General features: G+C 39.9%; 1 protein-coding gene across 1 annotated transcript; it reads left to right on the top strand.

Annotated features, from left to right (window-relative positions):
* Positions 1-14,342: 14,342 nt before the first annotated feature.
* LOC130076920 (lysosomal membrane ascorbate-dependent ferrireductase CYB561A3) lies at positions 14,343-24,424 on the top strand. Its single transcript, XM_056242222.1, has 6 exons — positions 14,343-14,474; positions 14,949-15,126; positions 22,724-22,926; positions 23,075-23,229; positions 23,450-23,615; positions 24,210-24,424. The coding sequence occupies exons 1-6, from the start codon at positions 14,442-14,444 to the stop codon at positions 24,231-24,233; spliced, it is 759 nt and encodes a 252-aa protein (XP_056098197.1). The 5' UTR covers positions 14,343-14,441; the 3' UTR covers positions 24,234-24,424.
* The last annotated feature ends 68 nt before the right edge of the window (positions 24,425-24,492 follow it).

The following is a 24,492-nucleotide window of genomic DNA, read 5'->3' as shown; positions in this document are numbered from 1 at the left end:
TGGTGTTTGTAACTCAATCTCTGTTGTACATTGTTTTTCGAGAGACTCAGTTGTCATTATTGTCTCTGGTCTGGTCTCTGTGAAATCTTCTGCATTTTTTTTGGCTGTGGTTTGAGTCAATGGTTCATTTGTGACTGTTGACTCAATATTGTGTGAAATTAAATCAACAGTTTCTGAATGTCTTTCTTCATTTGTGGTGTGTGTTCTCTCCACGGGTGTTTTATCTTCTGGTGTTTGTAACTCAATTTCTGTTGTACATTCTGTTTCGAGAGACTCAGTTGTCATTATTGTCTCTGGTCTGGTCTCTGTGAAATCTTCTGCATTTTTTCTGGCTGTGGTTTGAGTCAATGGTTCATTTGTGACTGTTGACTCAATATTGTGTGAAATGAAATCAACAGTTTCTGAATGTGTTTCTTCATATGTGGTGTCTGTTCTCTCCACAGGTGTTTTATCTTCTGGTGTTTGTAACTCAATTTCTGTTGTACATTCTGTTTCGAGAGACTCAGTTGTCATTATTGTCTCTGGTCTGGTATCTGTGAAATCTTCTGCATTTTTTCTGGCTGTGGTTTGAGTCAATGGTTCATTTGTGACTGTTGACTCAATATTGTGTGAAATGAAATCAACAGTTTCTGAATGTGTTTCTTCATTTGTGGTGTCTGTTCTCTCCAGAGGTGTTTTATCTTCTGGTGTTAAGTCGATTTCTGTTGTCATTCCGGTTTTATGGTCAATTACTATTTCAGTATGTTCATGTTCTCTGGAAGTTATTGGAGTCACTGGTTCATTTTTGGCTGTTGACTCAATATTGTGGGAAAAGAAATCAGCAAGTTCTGACTGTCTTTCGTCATGTGTAGTATCTGTTTTCTCCACAGGTGTTTTGTCTTCTGGTGTTTGTAACTCAATCTCTGTTGTACATTGTTTTTCGAGAGACTCAGTTGTCATTATTGTCTCTGGTCTGGTCTCTGTGAAATCTTCTGCATATTTTGTGGAAGTGGTTGGAGTCAATGGTTCATTTGTGACTGTTGACTCAATATTGTGTGAAATGAAATCAACAGTTTCTGAATGTGTTTCTTCATATGTGGTGTCTATTCTCTCCACAGGTGTTTTATCTTCTGGTGTTTGTAATTCAATTTCTGTTGTACATTCTGTTTCGAGAGACTCAGTTGTCATTATTGTCTCTGGTCTGGTCTCTGTGAAATCTTCTGCATTTTTTGTGGAAGTGGTTGGAGTCAATGGTTCATTTGTGACTGTTGACTCAATATTGTGTGAAATGAAATCAACAGTTTCTGAATGTGTTTCTTCATTTGTGGTGTCTGTTCTCTCCAGAGGTGTTTTATCTTCTGGTGTTAAGTCGATTTCTGTTGTACATTCTGTTTCATGTTGCTCTGTTGTCATTCCTGTTTCATGGTCAATTACTATTTCAGTATGTTCATGTTCTCTGGAAGTTCTTGGAGTCACTGGTTCATTTTTGGCTGTTGACTCAATATTGTGGGAAAAGAAATCAGCAAGTTCTAACTGTCTTTCGTCATGTGTAGTATCTGTTTTCTCCACAGGTGTTTTATCTTCTGGTGTTTGTAACTCAATTTCTGTTGTACATTCTGTTTCGAGAGACTCAGTTGTCATTATTGTCTCTGGTCTGGTCTCTGTGAAATCTTCTGCATTTTTTTTGGCTGTGGTTTGAGTCAATGGTTCATTTGTGACTGTTGACTCAATATTGTGTGAAATTAAATCAACAGTTTCTGAATGTCTTTCTTCATTTGTGGTGTCTATTCTCTCCACAGGTGTTTTGTCTTCTGGTGCTTGTAACTCAATTTCTGTTGTACATTCTGTTTCGAGAGACTCAGTTGTCATTATTGTCTCTGGTCTGGTCTCTGTGAAATCTTCTGCATTTATTCTGGCTGTGGTTTGAGTCAATGGTTCATTTGTGACTGTTGACTCAATATTGTGTGAAATGAAATCAACAGTTTCTGAATGTGTTTCTTCATATGTGGTGTCTGTTCTCTCCACAGGTGTTTTATCTTCTGGTGTTTGTAACTCAATTTCTGTTGTACATTCTGTTTCGAGAGACTCAGTTGTCATTATTGTCTCTGGTCTGGTCTCTGTGAAATCTTCTGCATTTTTTCTGGCTGTGGTTTGAGTCAATGGTTCATTTGTGACTGTTGACTCAATATTGTGTGAAATGAAATCAACAGTTTCTGAATGTGTTTCTTCATTTGTGGTGTCTGTTCTCTCCAGAGGTGTTTTATCTTCTGGTGTTAAGTCGATTTCTGTTGTCATTCCGGTTTTATGGTCAATTACTATTTCAGTATGTTCATGTTCTCTGGAAGTTATTGGAGTCACTGGTTCATTTTTGGCTGTTGACTCAATATTGTGGGAAAAGAAATCAGCAAGTTCTGACTGTCTTTCGTCATGTGTAGTATCTGTTTTCTCCACAGGTGTTTTGTCTTCTGGTGTTTGTAACTCAATCTCTGTTGTACATTGTTTTTCGAGAGACTCAGTTGTCATTATTGTCTCTGGTCTGGTCTCTGTGAAATCTTCTGCATATTTTGTGGAAGTGGTTGGAGTCAATGGTTCATTTGTGACTGTTGACTCAATATTGTGTGAAATGAAATCAACAGTTTCTGAATGTGTTTCTTCATATGTGGTGTCTATTCTCTCCACAGGTGTTTTATCTTCTGGTGTTTGTAACTCAATTTCTGTTGTACATTCTGTTTCGAGAGACTCAGTTGTCATTATTGTCTCTGGTCTGGTCTCTGTGAAATCTTCTGCATTTTTTGTGGAAGTGGTTGGAGTCAATGGTTCATTTGTGACTGTTGACTCAATATTGTGTGAAATGAAATCAACAGTTTCTGAATGTGTTTCTTCATTTGTGGTGTCTGTTCTCTCCACAGGTGTTTTATCTTCTGGTGTTTGTAACTCAATTTCTGTTGTACATTCTGTTTCGAGAGACTCAGTTGTCATTATTGTCTCTGGTCTGGTCTCTGTGAAATCTTCTGCATATTTTGTGGAAGTGGTTGGAGTCAATGGTTCATTTGTGACTGTTGACTCACTATTGTGTGAAATGAAATCAACAGTTTCTGAATGTGTTTCTTCATATGTGGTGTCTATTCTCTCCACAGGTGTTTTATCTTCTGGTGTTTGTAACTCAATTTCTGTTGTACATTCTGTTTCGAGAGACTCAGTTGTCATTATTGTCTCTGGTCTGGTCTCTGTGAAATCTTCTGCATGTTTTCTGGATTTGGTTGCTGTCACTTGTTCATTTGCGACTGTTGTCACAGTATTATCTGAAATGAAATCAACAGGTTCTGTCTGTCTTTCTTCATATATGGTGTCTTTTCTCTCCACATCTGTTTTATCTTCTGGTGTTGATAAGTGGATTTCTGTTGTCATTCCTGTTTCATGGTCAATTACTATTTCAGTATGTTCATGTTCTCTGGAAGTTATTGTTGTCACTGGTTCATTTGTACTTCTTGACTCAATATTTTCTAAAAAAAAATCAGCCAGTTCTGACTGTCTTTCTTCATATGTGGTGTCTGTTTTCTCCACGGGTGTTTTGTCTTCTGGTGTTTGTAACTCAATCTCTGTTGTACATTCTGTTTCGAGAGACTCAGTTGTCATTATTGTCTCTTGTCTGGTTACTGTGAAATCTTCTGCATATTTTCTGGATGTGGTTGGAGTCACTGGTTCATTTGTGATTGTTGAGACGTTGTTGTCTGAAATTAAATCAACAGGTTCTGACTGTCTTTCTTCATATGTGGTGTCTATTCTCTCCAAAGGTATTTTATCTTCTGGTGTTGCTAAGTTGATTTCTGTGGTACATTCTGTTTCAAGGGCCTCTGTTGTCATTCTTCTGTCTTGTTCAGTCTCCATTAAATGTTCTGCATATTTTATGGATGTGGTTGGTGTAACTATTTCTTCTGATCTTGTACCTTCAGTTCCAAGATCTTCTGACCTAAAAGCATCATATTCTGACCATATTTTTTTATCTTTATTTGTATTTGTGATATCTGTTCTCTCCATCAATGTTTTATCCTTTGGTGTTTGTAACTCGATTTCTGCTGTGCATTCAGTTTTAGGATACTCCGTTGTCATTCCAGTCTTTTTTTCTTTTCCTCTGGAGGTGGTTGGTGTTACTGGTTTATGTGTTTGGGGTTCATTTGTCATTAAATTGTCAAGTTGTCCTTTTTCTGATGTTGTTCTTTCTGTCGTTAATCTAATTCGACCGAATCTTGTTTGGTGTTGTTGACCATCATTTGTGGTTTCCTGAACTGCTCCCCCTGCTGGCCTGATTTCTTTGCTCCCCAAAGATGTTTTCTTCTCACTTCCTTTATTTTCTGCTGACAGTCTCTCCAGTTCTGTTGTAAAGTCTGTTTCAGTCAGCATTGTTGTAATTCCCATGTGTTGTTTTGTAAGTGTGACAGTATTTATATATTTTCTTGAGGTGGCTGAATTTTCAGATTCACTTGTTTTCTTTTCAAGATGTTCTGTACTCTCTTTTACACTTGATTCTGTTGTTTTATCATCTGCATGATGTGGTTTTGTAACAGTTTGACTGCGTGACTTGGTCGAAGTCACCTTGTTATCACCTGCTTTATATTCATCATCTGTTAAGACAGTCGTTGTACTTGGTTTCCATTTGCTTCTTCTTCGCCTAAATGTTTTCAGTGGAGCTTGTTTGCTGTGTTTTGATTCATTTGCTGATGCTATGATACTGTTTTGAACTGAGGCGTTTGTTAGCATTCCATCTGCCGCTAGTATCTTAGCATCTGACTTATCGTCTAATATAGCTGTGCTGTCCTTTGCTTTCGCTTGGAAAATGTATTCTTTTCTAAGAAGTCCCATTCTTAAAAACGTCAGTATTTTTTCCATATGAACAACAGCATCATTACTGGAATTGGATGCAATTTTCATAGCACTTTCCACTAACTCGTTCATTTTGATTTCTGCTCCCTGGTGCTGTTGTGAATATCTTGTAGACTGGTGTATGGGACAGATGGTTGAAGCCTTTTGATTAAAAATTATTCTCAACCGAGTGGCAGATGGGAAAGTATTCCTTAGCATCTTAGCTAGATCTGACACCTGTTTCCATAAAATTTTTCCAGGGGCGTCTTCAAAAGTGTTCCCTGGAAATTCATCTGTGGTTTGAACTGAATGATGGTCACTATTCCAGTAAGGTTTTTCTTTCAACTGCTTGTTCAGTTGTGTGATGGTTTTTCTTTTAACATGGAATACACCAATTATAAGACAATTTTTTGAAGTGATGCCTTGCTTAGATGAATGTATCTTCCCTCTTTTTAGAAAGCTCCTAATAATCTGTCAGGAAAGTTTGAAAATATAGTGTGAGTTGGAATCTTTTTTTTTTTTTTTTTTTTTTTTTGCTCTGGTATTCCTATCTCATGTTACTAGATGGCTTGCAAGTATCTGAGTTTATTTAGAATAATATAATATAGCATACATCATATCAAAACCAATTTTAAAATAAATAAATGTTTTCAATCAGCATTTCAGCTAACTTTTGAATTTGCTGACCTCAACAGAAAACTATGGTGAGTGCTAATGTGGAATGTTTCATAATTACTGTTTTCTCAAAGACAGCTAAAAAAATCCAATTGTAACCAAAATTAAAAATATTGAATCCCTACTTGCACTAAAGAGAAAATATTCAAATAACTATGCTTAATTGCTATTTTAAATGATGAAATATTGTAAAACATCATTACCTTTGGTGGTAAAACTGCAGTCTTTATATTTTCTTTATGATGTCCTCTGTAAACCCAAGTGCATGGCATATGATTGATCCTGCGCACTTCTGCAATGTAGACACACTTCACTATAAAGCATCTGCACATGTAACCATGTTTTTTAAGAGCAGACTGAAGTCGAGCCCAATCCTGGCACAGTATTTCTTGACATGGAGTCCTAACAGAAGTCTTAAATGTTTTCTGCAGTTGTAAAGACATAGGAACTACAATAAGCAGAGAAAAAGACAACCACCATAACTTCATCACTCCATAGGCTCCAGCAACATTTCATTTACTGCTTCAAACTGTTAGACAGGACGGTCACATCATTTCCTTATCACTGTTTAATTTGAGTCTCTGACTTTTACTATATACATATGATAAGACACAAGATGTTCACTGCAGCTGCAACTGGTGACTATAATGTTACCCGTACCATCACCTTCCTCACCCTTTAAAGGAATTACAGTCCCAGCTTATTTTAATGTGGACATTTATTATAGGCCATGCAAACTAAGCAAAGAACTAAAACCAAGCACAATTACTGAGACGCACACACATGACAAAATTAATCCTAACAAATTCCCTTTATAAATTGTAATGTTATAAAGAGCATCATTCTCAGCGTAACCAATGGCGTGAAAATGACCTTCAATCCCTATGAAATGTTAAAGTCAATGTGAAATGGCATATACAACTTGGCTTGCTTCGGTAGTCGGTGTTACCGGTGTTACACGATGTTCAGCAGTACACACTGCATGAAAAGGGTCAAATCTGGTAATATCTGGCCATGGTAAACTGCCTTGTAATTTCAGGTTTGCCCGATGTTTGCGGAAAATACCTGAGCCAAGTTACACAAAACAGTGAATTTCCAGAAATACCAAGATACTTGGCGTACACGGACATATACAGGAATGAAATTTCATATACACAACTGAAACACTGCTGGCTGTCAGGTGTGAAGACCTTTTATATAATGTGTCATGAAACCTCCCTGTTTTAGCCTGGTTGTTCACACCTCAGCTTTGAAAAAGACTCAAAAAATGCAAGTTGGCAAGTCCCTGACCTCAACCCCATCGATCACCTTTGGGAAGAACTGGAACAGAGATGGTAAAAAAATCCCTTAGAATCTCTCCAAAATCTTGTGGAAAGCCTTTCCAAAAGAGTGGAAGCTGTTATAGCTGCAAAAGGGGGGACCAACTCCACAGTTTTACCCACTCCACAGTACACCAAAAGCAAATAAATTATAACGTCAGACTATTGATGTAAATGTCTGTTGAGGGAATAATGTTAGAAATCAAAGTACCCTTTCATTGCATTGCAATAGTTAAACTTTGTTCCCTGTATTTATTAGCACAGTCTACAGCAGCGGCGGAGTGATATGTAGTTACCTAGGCAACGGAGAGAGAGAGGTAGTGCAGGTAGTCCCGACTGTAGTGCGCTTCGGTTCTGTGTTTACTTTTCGGCGCAGTACTACAAACCGGAGCAAAGTAAAATCCCGCCGCTGCTGAGAAACTAGTTCCTGTAAATGTATTGAGATGCAAGAGTAGTTTGATTTTTAACATTATTCTCTTAACAGACATTTACATCGATAGTCTGGCGTTATAATTTATTTGCTTTTGGTGTACTGTGGAGTGGGTAAAACTGTTTTAATGGCAGGCTAGCAGTTACCGTTGACTCGCGCTAGCCTAGCACTGGTGAACTATGCAACTGGAACGACTGGATGACATTTTTTGAAAACTGTCTCCACTGATAAATAACATTAAGGCTAACTTGGAAATGAGGCCCGATGTCCAAAATCCTGAACCACCCCTTTAATATCTATGTATTTAGATGTCATTACAGTCCATGTTGGTAATGGTCAGGTGTTCCAATACTTTTGTCCATATAGTGTACATAAATCAATCTATAAATCAAAACAAGAAAAAGGGAAAATTGAGCAAGATTTTGTTTTACAAGAATATCTATTTTTTCATTTTTTTTCTCCATTGGCAGATACATCTTTTTAAAGCATAAACCTTACTAAAGCACAAATAACTCACCAAATTTTATTACATTTATCCTTCAAATAAGAAAAACTATTTTAGAATATATTTAAGAAAATTTTACACAATGTTGCTTAAATTTAAGTACCTTTATTGTTTTTTAAGGATGCTTAAATATATATACAGTGTATTGATTTATTTACAAGACAATAAACTCTGATTTATAAACACGGTAAAAAAATATTAAGAACATGATTTTTTATTTTATTAGACATGATATAAATGATTGGCCCCTATGACTTTTCAAAGGAATAATTTGCTGTAAACAAATACATATATGACCAGCACAAGGAAGTCATCGGAATTCACAAAGTTTAATTTTGGCCTCTGGTATATGATGTTTTTTTATCCATTGTCTCTGTCTTCTTCATACATGTTATTTATTTTATACTGCAGGTCCAAAGTGGTTCATTGTACGTTTAATCTTGCCATTGAAATAGTAAAAATGATCATTCTCCTCAGCACTGAGTTCAACAATGTTTTGTGGCTTTTGTTTAATATATTTTCTGTGATCAATGATTTTATTTAGTTGAAGAGGGCTCTGGGTCTCGGGGTCTGACCTGGCATTACGTAGTTTGCTAGTGACAGAGAAATACAAGAGCGGTGAAGAGGTGGTGTAGTTTACTTTGTCTAACATCATCCTTTCAAGGCATCTCTTTAAACCGGTGCTAGTACGGTGAATGAGCGAAGAGCACAGGCCTGACATCATATCTGATGCAAGGAGGGGATTGCTGTTTTTTGTATTTTGTGTAAAGCCACTTTCTGCTTCTTTGACTTGCATTGTTGTTCCCGTCACACATGGCATTACGGTGTCTTGGTAGTCCTCTATCGTTTCAGCTTCAGAAAAGCTGTCTGGAATTTTATCTAAGCTGTTCAGGTTTAAAGGTCCCATGTTATGATGATTGAAGAGGGTTTGCATTGGTTTGGCCAAAAAGACGCCAGAAAGAATGTCGACCAGTTGCTTCACCATCATCCATTTCCACTTACATTTCTCCTGACTGTTTTGGACAACCGCTCCTTCAAAACTAACCCCTTTTGCGTTTGTGTGGTGGTACGCAACCCAGCGAATATAGACTTTGTTCTGCCAGTTCCCCACTTGCATATATTTTGCATTGGGATCAAACACACCACATAAAATATGAGTGGTTGATGGGAAGGTTCTTGAGGTGACTTGAGGAGGGAGTGAGTGCAACTTTCCTCTGAGCAGATCCTTAACAACCTGTCAGAAGCAAAAGGAACAATGGCAGAAATGAGAAGTATGAATGAAAAAACAATAGAGACATTCTGCTGTCACTATAAGTCTTATTGCTCTTTTTTGTGTTTAACAAAGATTGTACTTCAATAATTCTAGACTGTATTAATTATTAAATTATTAATTCATTAATAATTCAATATTCAGTGAGCAAGGATCAAAGGTTTCTTTTTGTTCACTTTCATCGCTTTGAATTCTTTTAATATAATTCTTTGACAACTTTAAATATGCATATGGGATTCTTTTTAATACTGACTATGTGCTTTTTTCTGCCAAATGGCAGATATTTTCATAAATTGTTAATAGAAAACACTTTGTTGTAAAGAAAATGAAATAAAAAATAATACAATCAAAAGAAACATTCAGCCAAATCTTGCTTGTATGGAATACAAAAGGAGTTATAAAGCAATGAAAGTGAATTTAGGATTTTAAACTTATTAAATGTGTTAATTGACATGCATAACTGCAGATCATTTTCGAAGAAACTTTTCTATTATTCTAGACATTATCAGAGGATAAAAATACGACCTTACCGATGGTGATATATACCAAGTCTTGATATTCTTCAAGAGATCCTGTTCTGACAAATCAGAGAACCCTGTATTGCCTAATTTATATGCCCAAACAAATGGCACATGTCTTAAGGATGGAAAAATAGCAATGGAAATACATTTTTCTTCATGGCATCTACAACAAAAGTCCACAGAAGCTTTTTTAAGCAGCAGTCGAAGATGGGCCCATCCCTTGTAAAAGTGTCCTTCACAGTGGTTCCACTTTTCATTGTGTTGATCCGGCTGAAAAATTGCACCCCAAACATACAAGCACATTGAAGTGAAGCCGAGGAGCCTTTGTAGCCTCATTGTGTCTCTTTCTCAACAGCTGTGTGGAAGCAGTTGAGCGTTTGCGACAAGCTCTTATCTTTGTTTGATACTTGTGTCACACATGACTCACTATGTTCTGCCATAGGATACTAGTCTTCTTAAATTAACACTAGAAGCCTGACTATGCAAAGTGTTTTTGTTGTTGCGGTTAGAGCCGAACATTCAGGAGCCATTACTCCAGTCTTCATTGTCATTGTCCTTCAGAAATCATAATGATCAATTATAGCTCTACAGTAATGCTCAGTCTCAGCTAGTAGAGCATGTCACTTGTAATGACAAGGTCATGTGTTAGATTCATGATGTCTTATTAACAAGGGAGGAGCACGTTCAGATAATTAACCGAATTAACACGGGAGGAGCACATTCAGTTAATCAACTCAATTAACGAGATAAGAGGTGTATGTACAGCAGACTTACCTCTTTTCCATGACAGTTTTCCTGCATCCCTCCACCACACCATCTCCTCACTTCTAACTATTCCTGGGGGGAGAACTCTGGGTTCGGGCCAAATTCCGAGATCGGAGCCCTCCCCTCAGACAGCATGTCAAATACGCATAAACTTTACTCTAATTGTATACCTTTAATGTACTTTGTCACTTAGGATAAATGTCTAAAATGTGCTGTAATACACTTTCAATGGAAGCCTAATGGAGTCCAATGGGACTGTTGTCTTTTTTCTTCTTTCAAAATGAAAGGTCTTTCTGAGCATGTGAGAGAATGAAGTGTGCATTGACATTTGCATGTCATTATGAAAGCGTGCAGATGATCTGTGCTCAAAGTCTCCCAGGGCTCTGACACTCTTGATATCTAACCTGAACCCAGCAAAGAAAGCGCACCTGCAACTTTACACCCGCGGAGGTAGGAATGATGTTATTCTGATTTGGAGCACACATTTATAGCCCAAATAAATGTCTATTTTTTGTGTGTGTTTTTCTTTTACACTTGTGCTAATTTAAAAATATTAACATTTGAATTGTTAGTGACCCTGAACAAAACAAAAATGATGTTTGATTAAAATTTGATTCAGGACCACAGCTTTTTATAATGACCCTGAACAACATATTCGATCAGAGAGATATTGTTGTCTTTCGGTTTTTGACGACAGTACAAAAGAAAGAACGCACTTTCATTTGAAAGGTACCCTTTCCTTCGCGATCAAAGTCAAATATCACTTATAACAGAGAGGAAAGGTGGTAGTGTGAGGACAAATAACAAAGAGAAACTGATGGAAATAATCAAAGCATATACACTTCAGTTATAGCCAGGAAGATGTCAAAGAATAGAAGCCAATCCATCTCACAGATGGAGGTCAGACCCTCAGTATTGGTCACATATGGGGACCTTCCTATGACATGATCCTTACTGTGATGGTTGCGTGATGTAAAGTCCAAAGCCACAGTTAAGTGACTTTCGGCAGGGACTTTTAGGTCTTCTTTATTTGCTATTATATCAAGTTTTTTAGAAGCTGAACTTCTAAATGATCATCTAAAACACTTATTCTTTCATTCCTATTTTCTTGATTATGAAGACATTATTTCACTTACGAGGGGTCACATAAACGAAAATGAAAAAGTTTTATTGTTTCGGATTTTAATAACTCAAATGTTTACAGCAAATTCTGTGATGCTAGATTTGTGCAAAATTAATAATTTAAGAATGAGTTGGAATTTGAATAAGTTCCATCCATCCATCCATCCATTCTGTCTATTTATCTTTCTGACTGTTAGGCCTAAATCTACAACAACAACAACAACAAAATCAAAAAAGACTTTGTTAAATTGACATTCAAAGTTGTCTTAACAAACTTTGCTTTTGTGGTTAAAAATTTGATCAGTTATATGCATTTCTTTGAATTTCAGTTATTTCTAATTCCTTACATTCAAATTTGAATCACAATCCTGCATACCGTTTGCCGCCACATATTCAGGAATTGAATTGGAATTTAAAAGGCATTCTCAGTTCAGTTCTGAAACCCTGGTTGACTTACTTACACTGTACTGCTGATGCTGTTATATTTTATGTTTGCACTACATATTTATGTTCTAACATCAGGCATAATTGAAGACATTGCCACTGAAGACGATGGGCAACGAAATCGCTAAAACAAACGTTTCAAACAGAAGCAGCAGGAATGTGCGAGCCTTTATAAGCAAAGAAAAGCTGGACGTTGAAGCCTTCATTACAAAATACACCGGCCAAGTTTTGATGGACACCGTGCAGCCTCATACTCCAATGAAGAAGTTCTGCTTTCGGCCCGACATCCCAAACTACCGTATCCTAGTTTCTGAAAACGGTGAGCTTCCTTGGGAAGAGAACCAGTATATTTCGCTGTTTATTGAGGATGAGGACAATAAGGAAGTCTGTATTAAGCATGTCTGTCTCTGTGTGCCTTTACCTTCCGGAACGTCCATTTTAATATATGATGTATGATCAGTTATACCATGTCTGTTAATCAATGCCTCCAGTATATGACATATAAATCCTCCTTTGTTGTATTCTGCCATTTAATTTTATGTCTTTGATAAATGCATCCGAAATGGTTCCTTTTCAGAATGAGTAAATAAATACATCTGAACAATGTAGATCTTTGTACATCTTGTGTTTTGAAAGCATATTTCATGACCATGAAAGCACACCATGTGACTTTTGGCAGACTCAGTTTTTTGGTCTGAGAAGATGGCAATTTCTTTAATTTGATAAGTGAGTAAACGGCCAGTGGTATTTGAATGAAGCAAGCACACTGTCATTCCATTACATGGGTTGATTTCCTGATAATGTGAGTACAATAAGTGACTGGCAGATGAAGGCCACCTAAGACATTGTACTTTTATTATAATGCATTCATCTCCTTCTGAATTCGTTAGGTCAGTTCCTGGGCAATGCCAGTCATTTAGTTCATGTCCCTTGTCCAGCATAGAGAATACGTGCCATTTAGATAAAGGTTGAGTGAGATAATCAACTCCTAAAAGACATTTCATATCATATTTGCATTCTATCTGCTCTCACGATAGCTTGTGAAAGAACAACTAGCGTGACAAAAATTCTGAAGACACGCTTCATCACAGAGTGACACTAACGCCTTTGTGTTGCTTTCACGTCTAAATGACACAGCAAAAAAGGAAATTTGCAATGTGCTCTGTGTTTAGAACTTCAGTGGTAGTGGCATTTGCAATTTACTAATTAATTAATAATTCGTTACATTTATATAGCGCTTTTCTGGGTACTCAAAGCGCTTTTACATGGAAGGGGGAATCTCCTCAACTACCACCAATGTGCAGCATCCACCTGGCACTTACATAGTTTGTGGGTATTTGGTGACAGTTGCTTGTATGGTTTAGTACCTGAAGCAATGGCCTAAAGAACAGCAGGGTGATTTATTCAGTACTCAAGCAACAGAAATTCAATTGTAAAAGAACATTTTAAGTTTTTGGACAAAATATATTTCACCTTTCTAAGAGTCTAATGCATTTTGGGTGCAAGAAAGCCTGGGTTAGGTCTGAGCTCCAGAAATGTATAAAACAGTTTTATATATATATTTGGGCTGTCAGTTAAACGCGTTATTAACGGCGTTAACGCAAACCCATGTTAACAGCGTCAATTTTTTTATCGCGCGATTAACGGTCTTTTTGGCCTAGCAAACTTTGTAGTTTTTTTCACATACTTTTGCAACAGGACGTGGCACTGCGCGGCGCTGCGCTATGAAACCCATTCATTCCAATGGCTTGCGCTGCGCGAGGACGTTTTGTTGCTTCGTCGACCAAAGCGCAAGCGGATCTAGCTAGACCGGAAACAAAACAACAGGCACGCCGCACACACTTGTTTGGGCTTGCGAGCCGGCCAAATAGTAGGTTAACGTTACGTTTTGAGTGGATGCCGAGCGCGAGACGCCGAAATGGATGCCAATAAGATTCTGAATGGAAAGTTTACTTTTAAAAAGTTGCCAAATGGTTCCATTGACAAGACCAAAGTGATCTGTGTGTTTCGTCGTTGTGAACTGAGCTATCATCATCGCAGCACGTCCAGTCTGAAATACCGCTTGATGATGGCCAGGCACACACACACACACACACACACATGCTCCAAGTGAGAATGTTAGTGTGAAATTGAACATTATATGCCAATGTTGTTTTCAATAAAAAACATTTGCACTAAGCAAGCCGATCCACTTTTCCATTTTGATAAGAGCATTAAAATGAAAAAAAAGTAATGGGACAAAAATAAATCAAGAGACATTTAGAATAGATAAAAATGTGCGATTAATTGCGATTAAATATTTTCATCGTTTGACAGCACTAACATATATATATATATATATAAATTCCCTCAAATAATATATCACAAAGGCTTGGCACCCATTGAGGCTCCACTATTATGTAGACATGACATGAGACGAGCAGAACTGTTCAAACTTTTTAGCTTTCAAGGAGAATGAGTTAACAGCACGACCATGACTTGCAAAACATCTCTCAAAATTCTGGGGTTGGACACATAAAAGAAAGTCGCAGAGAAAAACTGAGGAGAAAATATGTCCATTGAATGTCTGGAAGATAAAAGCAAGGTAAGACTATAGGATATGTCATTTATGTAACTATATAAGCTAACATTTCAAGACATTCTATATGCTGGATCTTTTGTAGTTACAGAATTAAAGTATAAGCTTATAAACTTTTATGTCACTTAACAGCTTTATATCAGACATTTCAGTTACACTTTATGTCTGTGTTAATTATTTATTATATATTTAAGTACTGAGTAACAATAATTAACTACGTGTACTTACTATATGATTAGGTTTAGGTTAAGGTTAGTTCCATATAATTAAGCACAATTTATAGTAATTTCTATAGTAACTACATGTAACAAAAACACTGTAAATGTTACCGACATTTCTGTTGAGGAAAAATAAAGATGATATTGAAGATGTCTCTATTGAAGATGATAACCTTAAAATAAAGAATGAAATGCATAATGTTTTGCTTTGAAATCATTGTTTTATCCAATCAGTCCAATGTTTCTTCTGCTTTACACACAGATGCGTTTGCCTGTGTCTTTCTATCTGCTGAGCGTGTGGCTTGGGTTTTTGTGTGTGATATTCGTGTTTCTGTGGAGTGGAACCTGGAGAGGAGGGTTTGCTTGGGATGGTTCATTTCTGCAGTTTAACTGGCACCCGGTCCTCATGGTGACGAGTCTTGTGGTGTTATATGGAAATGGTGAGAAGAAACCGCTCTCTTTCTGTCTCACATGTAAACACTTTTTCTATTGCTCTCTTGTTTTAACTGCAGACATCTTCTCTTTCCTTTTCTGGTTAATGGTCTTGCTCCACAGACAGTCCCATAAGAAAAAAAATCACTAATGATTTCTGTTTAATAACGCAATTGTTTCTCCAAGATGGCAGTAAGATTAAATCGAGCCAATCGAGATTTGGCTTAAAGAGATAATTCACAGAAAAAGGATAGTTCTGTCATAATTTAATTTACAACTTAAGCTACATGTCATTCCAAACCTGTATGACTTTCTTTGTTGTGGAACACGAAATGTGATCTGTCACACGCGTCTGACAAAATCAGTGCTGAGCAAGTGCCCTAAGTGTGTGAGTAATACTTTCCACCACATTTAACGACAAAATGTTAGGTAAATGTGTAATGATAACAAGGTTTTAATTAAACACAAACAGCTGTGCTCGTCTCTAATGGACAGTCTTTCAAGCTGCGTATGTCGTAGTTAATTTGCTATATGAATAGTGAGTGAGCAAAGCTGTTTTGTTTGTGAAGCATAGATGTGGAGATGAGGGAGGATATTCAATAACCATTTTATTCTAGTTTTAGCAGTGACATTTTGTTTTGAAACTCACATGGGAGAAAGGGCAACAATATAAAAGTAAAAACTACGGAGGTACCAGTTTTAGATGGTAATACTGTTACTTTAATATGCCATGATTACCACTTTCAGAATTCTTAGTATTATTTAGACTACCGTTCAAAAGTTTGTCAAAAGTTTCAAAGTTGATTAATAATATATGAATGTATAATATATATGTGTTTATATTGAACATTGATGGAGCAACAGATTTTGTGTGAAAATAAATCATAAAAGTGGTTTATTTTGTTTAAAAATCTTATAAATGTAGGTGGTAAGGTGGGCTTTTTACACATGGGGTTGAAGGCTCACCATGGGCAAAAGGCAAAGTATTGATACTTTAGCTAAAGTAATATGTTTTTAATAATGTCTAAGTTAATACTTGTTCAAAACATGTCACGGGAAGGAACGAGAGTGGAGACAAGAGCAGGTAAGTGATGTTTATTTACAGTGAATAAAGTAGCCAGAAAGTCACAGTCTCAGACACACAGGGACGGGCAAGCGATGCAGGGACCTTGATGGAAGCCGGTGACGTGATGTGATGAGGGTGAAGTGTTGATTTCCAGTCCAGAGAGTGCTGTAGAATTATGACGAGGAACACGAAGATATCCGGGACATGAACGCAGGTACAAGAAACAGCCAGACAGGAACAGGAACGAACACCAGGAACACATCACAACGATCTGACAAGGACGAGACGAAAACAGTGAGTATAAATAGGCGTCGCTGATCAGGTTCAGCTGGTGCTGGAATGGAATGCAGCTGGAGCCACTGATCAGCGGTACGGACGGGAGACCACGCCCACACTCACACACACAACAACAATGACACGAGACAAGAAGGATACAATGAATTCAAACACCGTGACAGTACCCCTCCTCCTAGGAACGCCTCCTGGCGTTCCCAGACGCCCTTACCTGTCGATTGTAATCATCGATAAGGGAGTGATCCAGGATGTCCCTAGCAGGTACCCAACTTCTCTCCTCCGGACCGTAACCTTCCCAGTCCACCAGATACTGGAATCCGCGTCCCCTCCTTCTAGAGTCCAGTATACGACTAACCGAATATGTTGGTTCCCCATCTACGAGTCGCGGCGGGGGGGGGAACCGGGGCAGGCGGATTAAAGTGTGAATGAAACACGGGCTTTAATTTGGAGACATGGAAGACGGGGTGAATTCTCCTGTACGCCGGAGGAAGTTTGATTCGGACTGCCACCGGGCTAAGGATCTTGGTGACAGGAAACGGGCCGATAAATTTAGGAGCTAATTTATTGGAAACGGAGCGGAGAGGAATGTTCCTGGTTGAAAGCCACACTTTTTGACCAACGACGTAAACGGGAGGCTTCGACCGGTGGCGATCGGCCTTAGCCTTGGTGCGCGCCCTCACCTGGAGCAGAGTCTCTCGGGCTCTGGTCCATGTGCGGTGGCACCTCTGGACGAAGGCGTGAGCGGAGGGGACCGCGACTTCGGATTCCAGGCTAGGAAAAATCGGTGGCTGGTAACCTAGACTACACTCAAACGGAGATAGGCCCGTGGATGACACTGGCAACGAGTTATGAGCGTACTCAACCATGGAAAGCTGTTGACTCCAGGAGGAAGGATTCTTGGAGACCAAACATCGCAACATTCTTTCCAGATCCTGGTTGGCTCTCTCGGTTTGGCCATTGCTCTGGGGGTGAAACCCAGAGGACAGACTGACAGTCGCTCCCAGTAACTTACAAAACTCACGCCAGAATTTGGACACAAACTGGGGACCCCTGTCGGAAACCACGTCAATCGGGAGGCCATGTAAGCGAAAGACGTGGTCCACCACAGTAACCGCTGTCTCCTTGGCAGAGGGTAATTTGGGCAAGGGGATGAAATGAGCCGCCTTCGAGAACCGGTCCACTACGGTCAAAACGACCGTCTTGCCCTGGGAGGGCGGGAGGGCGGTAATGAAATCTAGCGCGATGTGGGACCAGGGTCTCGAAGGGACAGACAGCGGTTGGAGTAACCCATCCGGGGGTCGATTGGAAGTCTTACCAGTGGCACAAACCGAGCAAGCCAAGATGAAGCTGCGAATGTCGCGAGCCATAAGTGGCCACCAGAATCGTTGCTTAACCAAAAAACAGGTGCGATTAACCCCTGGATGACAAGCCACGTTAGAACAATGCCCCCATTTGATGACGTCGGACCGTAACCCCTCCGGCACAAATAATCGACTCGGTGGGCCACCGGGCGGAGGCGTTACCCCTTCTAAGGCCGTCTTGACCTTCGACTCGATCTCCCATGTGAGTGTGGAAACAACTAGGGTCTCGGGTAAAATGCACTCGGGAGTAAGCGGGCGTTCGGAATGGTCAAAAATACGAGATAAGGAATCAGGCTTGATGTTTTTGGAACCTGGGCGGTACGATAGAGAAAAATCAAAACGACCGAAAAAAAGAGCCCACCGAGCTTGCCTGGAGTTGAGTCTTTTGGCCGTGCTGATATATTCTAAGTTCTTATGATCAGTCCAGACGATAAAAGGTACCCCCGATCCCTCTAACCAATGACGCCACTCCTCTAACGCTAGCTTGACCGCCAACAACTCCCTGTTGCCAATGTCATAGTTACGTTCAGCAGGTGATAGACGATGGGAAAAAAACGCGCACGGATGCATCTTGTCGTCTGTGGAAGAGCGCTGGGAAAGAACTGCGCCTACCCCCACCTCTGACGCGTCGACCTCCACCACGAACTGACGTGAGGGATCAGGGGCTATCAAGATGGGAGCCGAAACGAAGCGGCTCTTCAGTTTGGCGAATACAGCCTCAGCTGTATCGGACCACCTGAACGTCGTTCTGGGGGAGGTCAAGGCAGTCAGAGGCGCGGCTAGTTGGCTGAAATTGCGAATGAAACGCCTATAGAAATTGGCGAACCCCAGAAACCTCTGTAGGGCCTTACGGGAGTCTGGGCTTGGCCATTCTACCACAGCCTTAACCTTGTCAGGATCCATGCGCATTCCCTCAGACGACACGATGTACCCTAGAAAAGAAACAGACTGTGCATGAAAATCGCATTTCTCCGCCTTGACAAAAAGCCCATTCTCTAGCAGTCTATGAAGCACTCGTCGTACGTGCTGCACATGTTCCTGGAGAGAAGATGAAAAAATCAATATGTCGTCCAGGTAGACATATATGAACTGATCAACCATATCTCGCAGCACGTCGTTGACGAGTGCCTGGAAAACCGCTGGGGAGTTGGACAGCCCGAACGGCATAACCAAGTATTCAAAATGGCCCCTGGGGGTATTAAAAGCGGTTTTCCATTCATCCCCCTCCCTGATGCGAACCAAATGATAGGCATTACGTAAGTCCAATTTAGTGAAGATCGATGCTCCCTGCAACCTCTCGAAGGCTGAAGACATCAACGGTAAAGGATAGGTATTCTTTATCGTGATGTTGTTCAACCCCCGGTAATCAATACAAGGTCGCAGAGAACCATCCTTCTTCCCCACAAAAAAGAACCCCGCCCTCGCTGGAGAAGAGGAAGGCCGGATGAATTTAGACGCTAGAGAATCAGAAATATATTTCTCCATAGCCTCCCTTTCTGGAACAGAAAGTGAATATAACTTGCCCTTAGGCGGAGACTTACCTGGCAGTAAATCTATGGCACAGTCATAGGGACGGTGAGGAGGAAGAGAAGCAGCACGGGACTTACTGAACACTTCCTTCAGGTCCAGGTACTCAACGGGCACGTTGGATAAATCCACTGTCTCCTCCTGAAACACAGAAACAGGTACAGACGAACAGGCAGACGTAAGACAAGACTTATAACATTGAGTGCTCCATTCGGAGATGGAGTGTTGGCGCCAGTCAATACGGGGGTTGTGTAATGTGAGCCAGGGGTGACCAAGGACAATGGGTGTCAGGGGCGAGTCCAGGATGAGAAATGACAGTGTCTCAGTGTGATTACCAGATGTAGTAAGTGTTATGGGGCCGGTAGTGAGAGCAATGTTGGACAGTCTTTGACCATTGAGAGCGTTGACGGATATGCTGTGATCAAGAGAAGTGACCGGAATGAAAAGTTTATGTGCCAACTCACGGTCCATGAAATTTCCCTCAGCCCCTGAGTCCAGAAGTGCATGACAGTCGTGAGTACCGGTCATCCATCTCAGTCTTACCGGGAGGAGCGTGGATGATGGTGGTGAGGACTTCTCGGCGGAGATCCCACCCGATAGTAGCCTCAATGTTACTACCGGGCTTGGCCTTTTAACGGACAGTCATGTACGAAATGGCCCGCCCCTCCGCAGTAAAGGCAGAGCCTGAGGGACCTCCGCCTTTCCTTCTCCTCCCGGGAAAGCCGAGCTCTACCCACCTGCATGGGCTCGTGATCGGCGACGGGGCTGACCGTGTCTCTGCCGCTGGCTCGTGGGGGTTCCGTGACTCCAGGAAAACGAGCCGGGGGAGCTAGCCGTTCCATTCTGGCGAGTCTAGCATCCACTCTGAGAGCCAGATCAATAAGTCCATTCAAACTTGTGGGTAGGTCCAGAGTGTAAATTTCCCTTTGGACACGGTCAGCCAGCCCACGCAGGAACATGTCCCACTGCGCCTCCTCGTTCCACTGGCACTCGGCCGCCAGCGTGCGGAACTCAATGGAGTAATCGGAGACCGGTCGGTCACCCTGGTGTAAATCGGCGAGGACTCTGGCTGCCTCTCGTCCCGCAACCGACCGGTCAAATACTCTCCTCATCTCCTCGGCGAGTGCCTGGAACGAGGCGCAGCATGGGTCTTGGTTCTCCCACACCGCAGTTCCCCATAACGCCGCCCTCCCAGTCAGTAGCGTCAACACGAATGCAACACGGGACCTTTCGCTGCTGAAGGTGCGAGGTTGGAGCGAAAAATGCATAGAGCACCTGGTTAGAAACGCCCTGCAGTAGTTGGGCTCCCCTCCGTAAGCCTCCGGGACAGGAAGACGAGGTTCCGACTGGAAGGACGGCTCCGGTGGTGTGGGTTGAACCGGCGGTGTGGGCGGCGCAGTGGGACCCCGAAGATGTTGAAGCTGTTGGGTGAGCTCGGACACCTGCATCACTAAAGCTTGTACTGCCCGCCCTGTGTTCGAGATACACTCCTCTTGAGAATCCATCCGATTGACAGTGCGAGAAACAAACTCGTTAAAAGTGATCTCCGAATCACCTGCTGCCTCCATGCCTGGTCAGATCGTTCTGTCACGGGAAGGAACGAGAGTGGAGACAAGAGCAGGTAAGTGATGTTTATTTACAGTGAATAAAGTAGCCAGAAAGTCACAGTCTCAGACACACAGGGACGGGCAAGCGATGCAGGGACCTTGATGGAAGCCGGTGACGTGATGTGATGAGGGTGAAGTGTTGATTTCCAGTCCAGAGAGTGCTGTAGAATTATGACGAGGAACACGAAGATATCCGGGACATGAACGCAGGTACAAGAAACAGCCAGACAGGAACAGGAACGAACACCAGGAACACATCACAACGATCTGACAAGGACGAGACGAAAACAGTGAGTATAAATAGGCGTCGCTGATCAGGTTCAGCTGGTGCTGGAATGGAATGCAGCTGGAGCCACTGATCAGCGGTACGGACGGGAGACCACGCCCACACTCACACACACAACAACAATGACACGAGACAAGAAGGATACAATGAATTCAAACACCGTGACAAAACAGTGACTTTAGCAAAGTTTGTACTATTTTCTGTTTATTTTGATAAATGAAATAATATTTTTTTTTCAATAAATATACTGTGATTAAAATATGTTAATATAAAATATATTTTAAAAATACAGAAAGTAAAAAAGTAAAGATTCTGAAAGCTGTAGTAGTAACAACAGTAACAACAGTAACAATAAATTATATTTTATTATATGATATGAATCATGTCATATTTTTTAAATATGATGGTTTCATTATAAATATGGTGATTGATTGTCTCTGAGGTGGACACCCAACTTAATATATGATATTTACCATCTGAATAACCATGTCATGAAGTCATCCGGCTGTTTATTATCATGTTAATTATAAGAATATGTAAAAGTATGGTTTTTGTGCCTTTTGACCCCTGCTGTTGGGGCGAAAGGCACAAATGCCATACTTTATATTCTTCCGTTATTGATAAACTGTTGCTAATCATTAGCTTGGACAAAACTGAAAATCATTAAGAAGACCTTTGTCTCAAAATATATTCAATAATTTTAGCGATTCTTATTTTCTACTTTAATCTACAACATTTTTTTAAAAAAACATTAAATATTAGATCAAATTAGCACAGAATCAACTTTGCTTTGCAGTTTGCGATCACATCAAGGATCAGCCAAATTTCCACATGCATCTTGAAAAGCAGATGTTTTGGAAAGTTTTGTGCCATCTAGTGGTTTAGAGGAGATTAAAATTAAAGGCGCCTTTTACCCCGGTGCGCCTTTAGCCCCGTTACCCTAATATTGTGAAATATTATTACAGTTTAAAATAACTGTTTCCAATTTTTATATATTTTTAAATGTAAATAATTCCTGTGATGTCAAAGCTGAACTTAGAGCATCATTGCTCCAGTCTTCCAGTGTCACATGATCCTTCAAAAAAACATTCTAATATGATTATTTGGTGCGCAATAAACATTTATTATTATTATTAATGGTATGCTGCTTAATATTTTTGTGGAACTTCAAAAGAACTGCGTTGATATGAAATAGATTTTTTTGTAACATTATACAAATCTTTACTGTCACATTTGATCAATTTAATGTATCCCTTATGAAAAAAAAAAAATTAATATCTTTAAAAAACATATTACCAACCCAAAACTTTTGAGCGGTAGTGTACGTGGTATATATTACCATGGTAGGCCTACTATGTAAAAAACACATGGTACCACCATGTTCATACCATGTCCAAAACACTTAGTGTGAATCACATTCAGGTAGTTTTCTCTTTTCTCTGTGTCTGTCTGTCTCTCTCTTAGCCGTTGTCCTGTACCGTGTTCCTCTCACCTGGAGCAGGTGGTGGTGTAAGTTGGCCCATGCAGGGCTGTTGTTCATGGCAGTGGTGTTGGCTGTGCTAGGCTTGTGCGCTGCCTTTGATTTTCACAGTGCCAACAACATCCCTCATCTGTATTCATTACACAGCTGGACTGGGATCTCCACAGTGGCTCTATTCACTTTGCAGGTATACCACATAGCCCGATGACTGACTTGTCACAGTATTTTCACTGCTTCATGCTTGGTAAAGCTCCATAAGTATGTTCTGCTCCATCAAATTTCAATGGAATGATGCTTGACATCGTCTCCTCTGCCTTTCTCCTCTGATTGAATAGTGGTTTGTGGGTCTTTGCGCTTTCTTGTTGCCCTGGACCCCTTTGGCTTTTAGAGCCCGCCTGAAACCGCTCCACATCTGGATGGGCATGGCCATCTTCATCCTGAGTCTCATCACCAGCCTGTCTGGGATCAATGAGAAGCTACTACTGACGCTGTGAGTGACAATCCTACAATCACACCCATGTAGCTACAAGAAATGGCTGCAATTTATCCTTTTCATATAAATAATAACTTTTCCCTTTGAACTAGTATAAGAAGCTTATTATGGTGAAACCACCCATCTAATGATTTTCATTTTCATTCATTGTGTGCTTTGTTGACGGCTGAGTTGTTTGTTTCTGTTTCGATGTTCCCAACCAATTATGTCTCTGCAGAAACGGGAGAAATGGGAGCAATACAGAACCATACACGGCGCTGCCTGCTGAAGCTCTGTTTGCAAACTCATTAGGTGTTTTGGTTGTTATTTTTGGATTGGTAGTGCTGAAAATACTGTCCAATCCGAAATGGAAGAATCCAGAGTTTGAGAATGAAACTGACAGGGTGAGTATGATGACATTCACTTTAAGAAGCCAAAATTTTATTATAAGAATAGACAGTAGCCTACCGTTTAAAAGTGTTTGGTAGTAATCTTTTTTTTTTTTTTTTTGAAAGAAATGTGTACTTTTTATTCAGCAAGAATGCATTGAATTTATCAAAAGTGACGGCAAAGACATTTATGATGTTACAAAAGATTTATATTTCAAATAAATGCTTTTCTTGAAAAAAATTTTTTATCAAAGAATCATGAAAAAGGTACCATAGTTTCCACAAAATAATCAACACAACTGTTTTCAGCATTGATAATAAAATAAATGTTTCTTGAGCGGCAAATCAGCATATTATAATGATTTCTGAAGGATCATGTGACACTGAAGACTGGAGTAATGATGCTGAAAATTCAGCTTTGCCATCACAGCAGATTATGTTTTAAAATATATTAAAATAGAAAACATTATCAACATTATCTTATAGACCGAAAACATTTGCACGGTATAATTTTTTTTTAATTTTTTTTTTACATTTGTGACATTAAAACCTTAAGTGCTGAACAGAGAGGCAATGGCTGAATTTTTTTCTTTTTAATTTCATTTGTAGCCTTTGCTGACAGATGCCAGATGACGACTGGAGTAAACAAGATAAAAGAAGAAACAAACTTTGGTCACAATTATACAAATCACGTTTTGATTACTCTGTGGCAGCTGATTGGTTTTATGTCTTGTTCATACTCATCCAAAACATCTGAATGCCAATTGATTGACATGTATCCTTATCAATGTTAGAGGCAGACCTCTTGTGGTTAGCAAAGAAATTGCAAGAAAAAACTAAATAAATTTACCAGTTTGCATGTAGACTACTTTATATTTTGTCTTTTAAATTA

Source organism: Rhinichthys klamathensis, unplaced genomic scaffold (genome assembly GCF_029890125.1).
Source record: "Rhinichthys klamathensis goyatoka isolate OS25496 unplaced genomic scaffold, OSU_Roscu_1.1 h1tg000709l_1, whole genome shotgun sequence".
In the NCBI taxonomy this organism is placed as follows: domain Eukaryota; kingdom Metazoa; phylum Chordata; class Actinopteri; order Cypriniformes; family Leuciscidae; genus Rhinichthys; species Rhinichthys klamathensis.
Note: the sequence above shows the minus strand (reverse complement) of the source record. Positions and strands in the feature narration are given on the sequence as shown.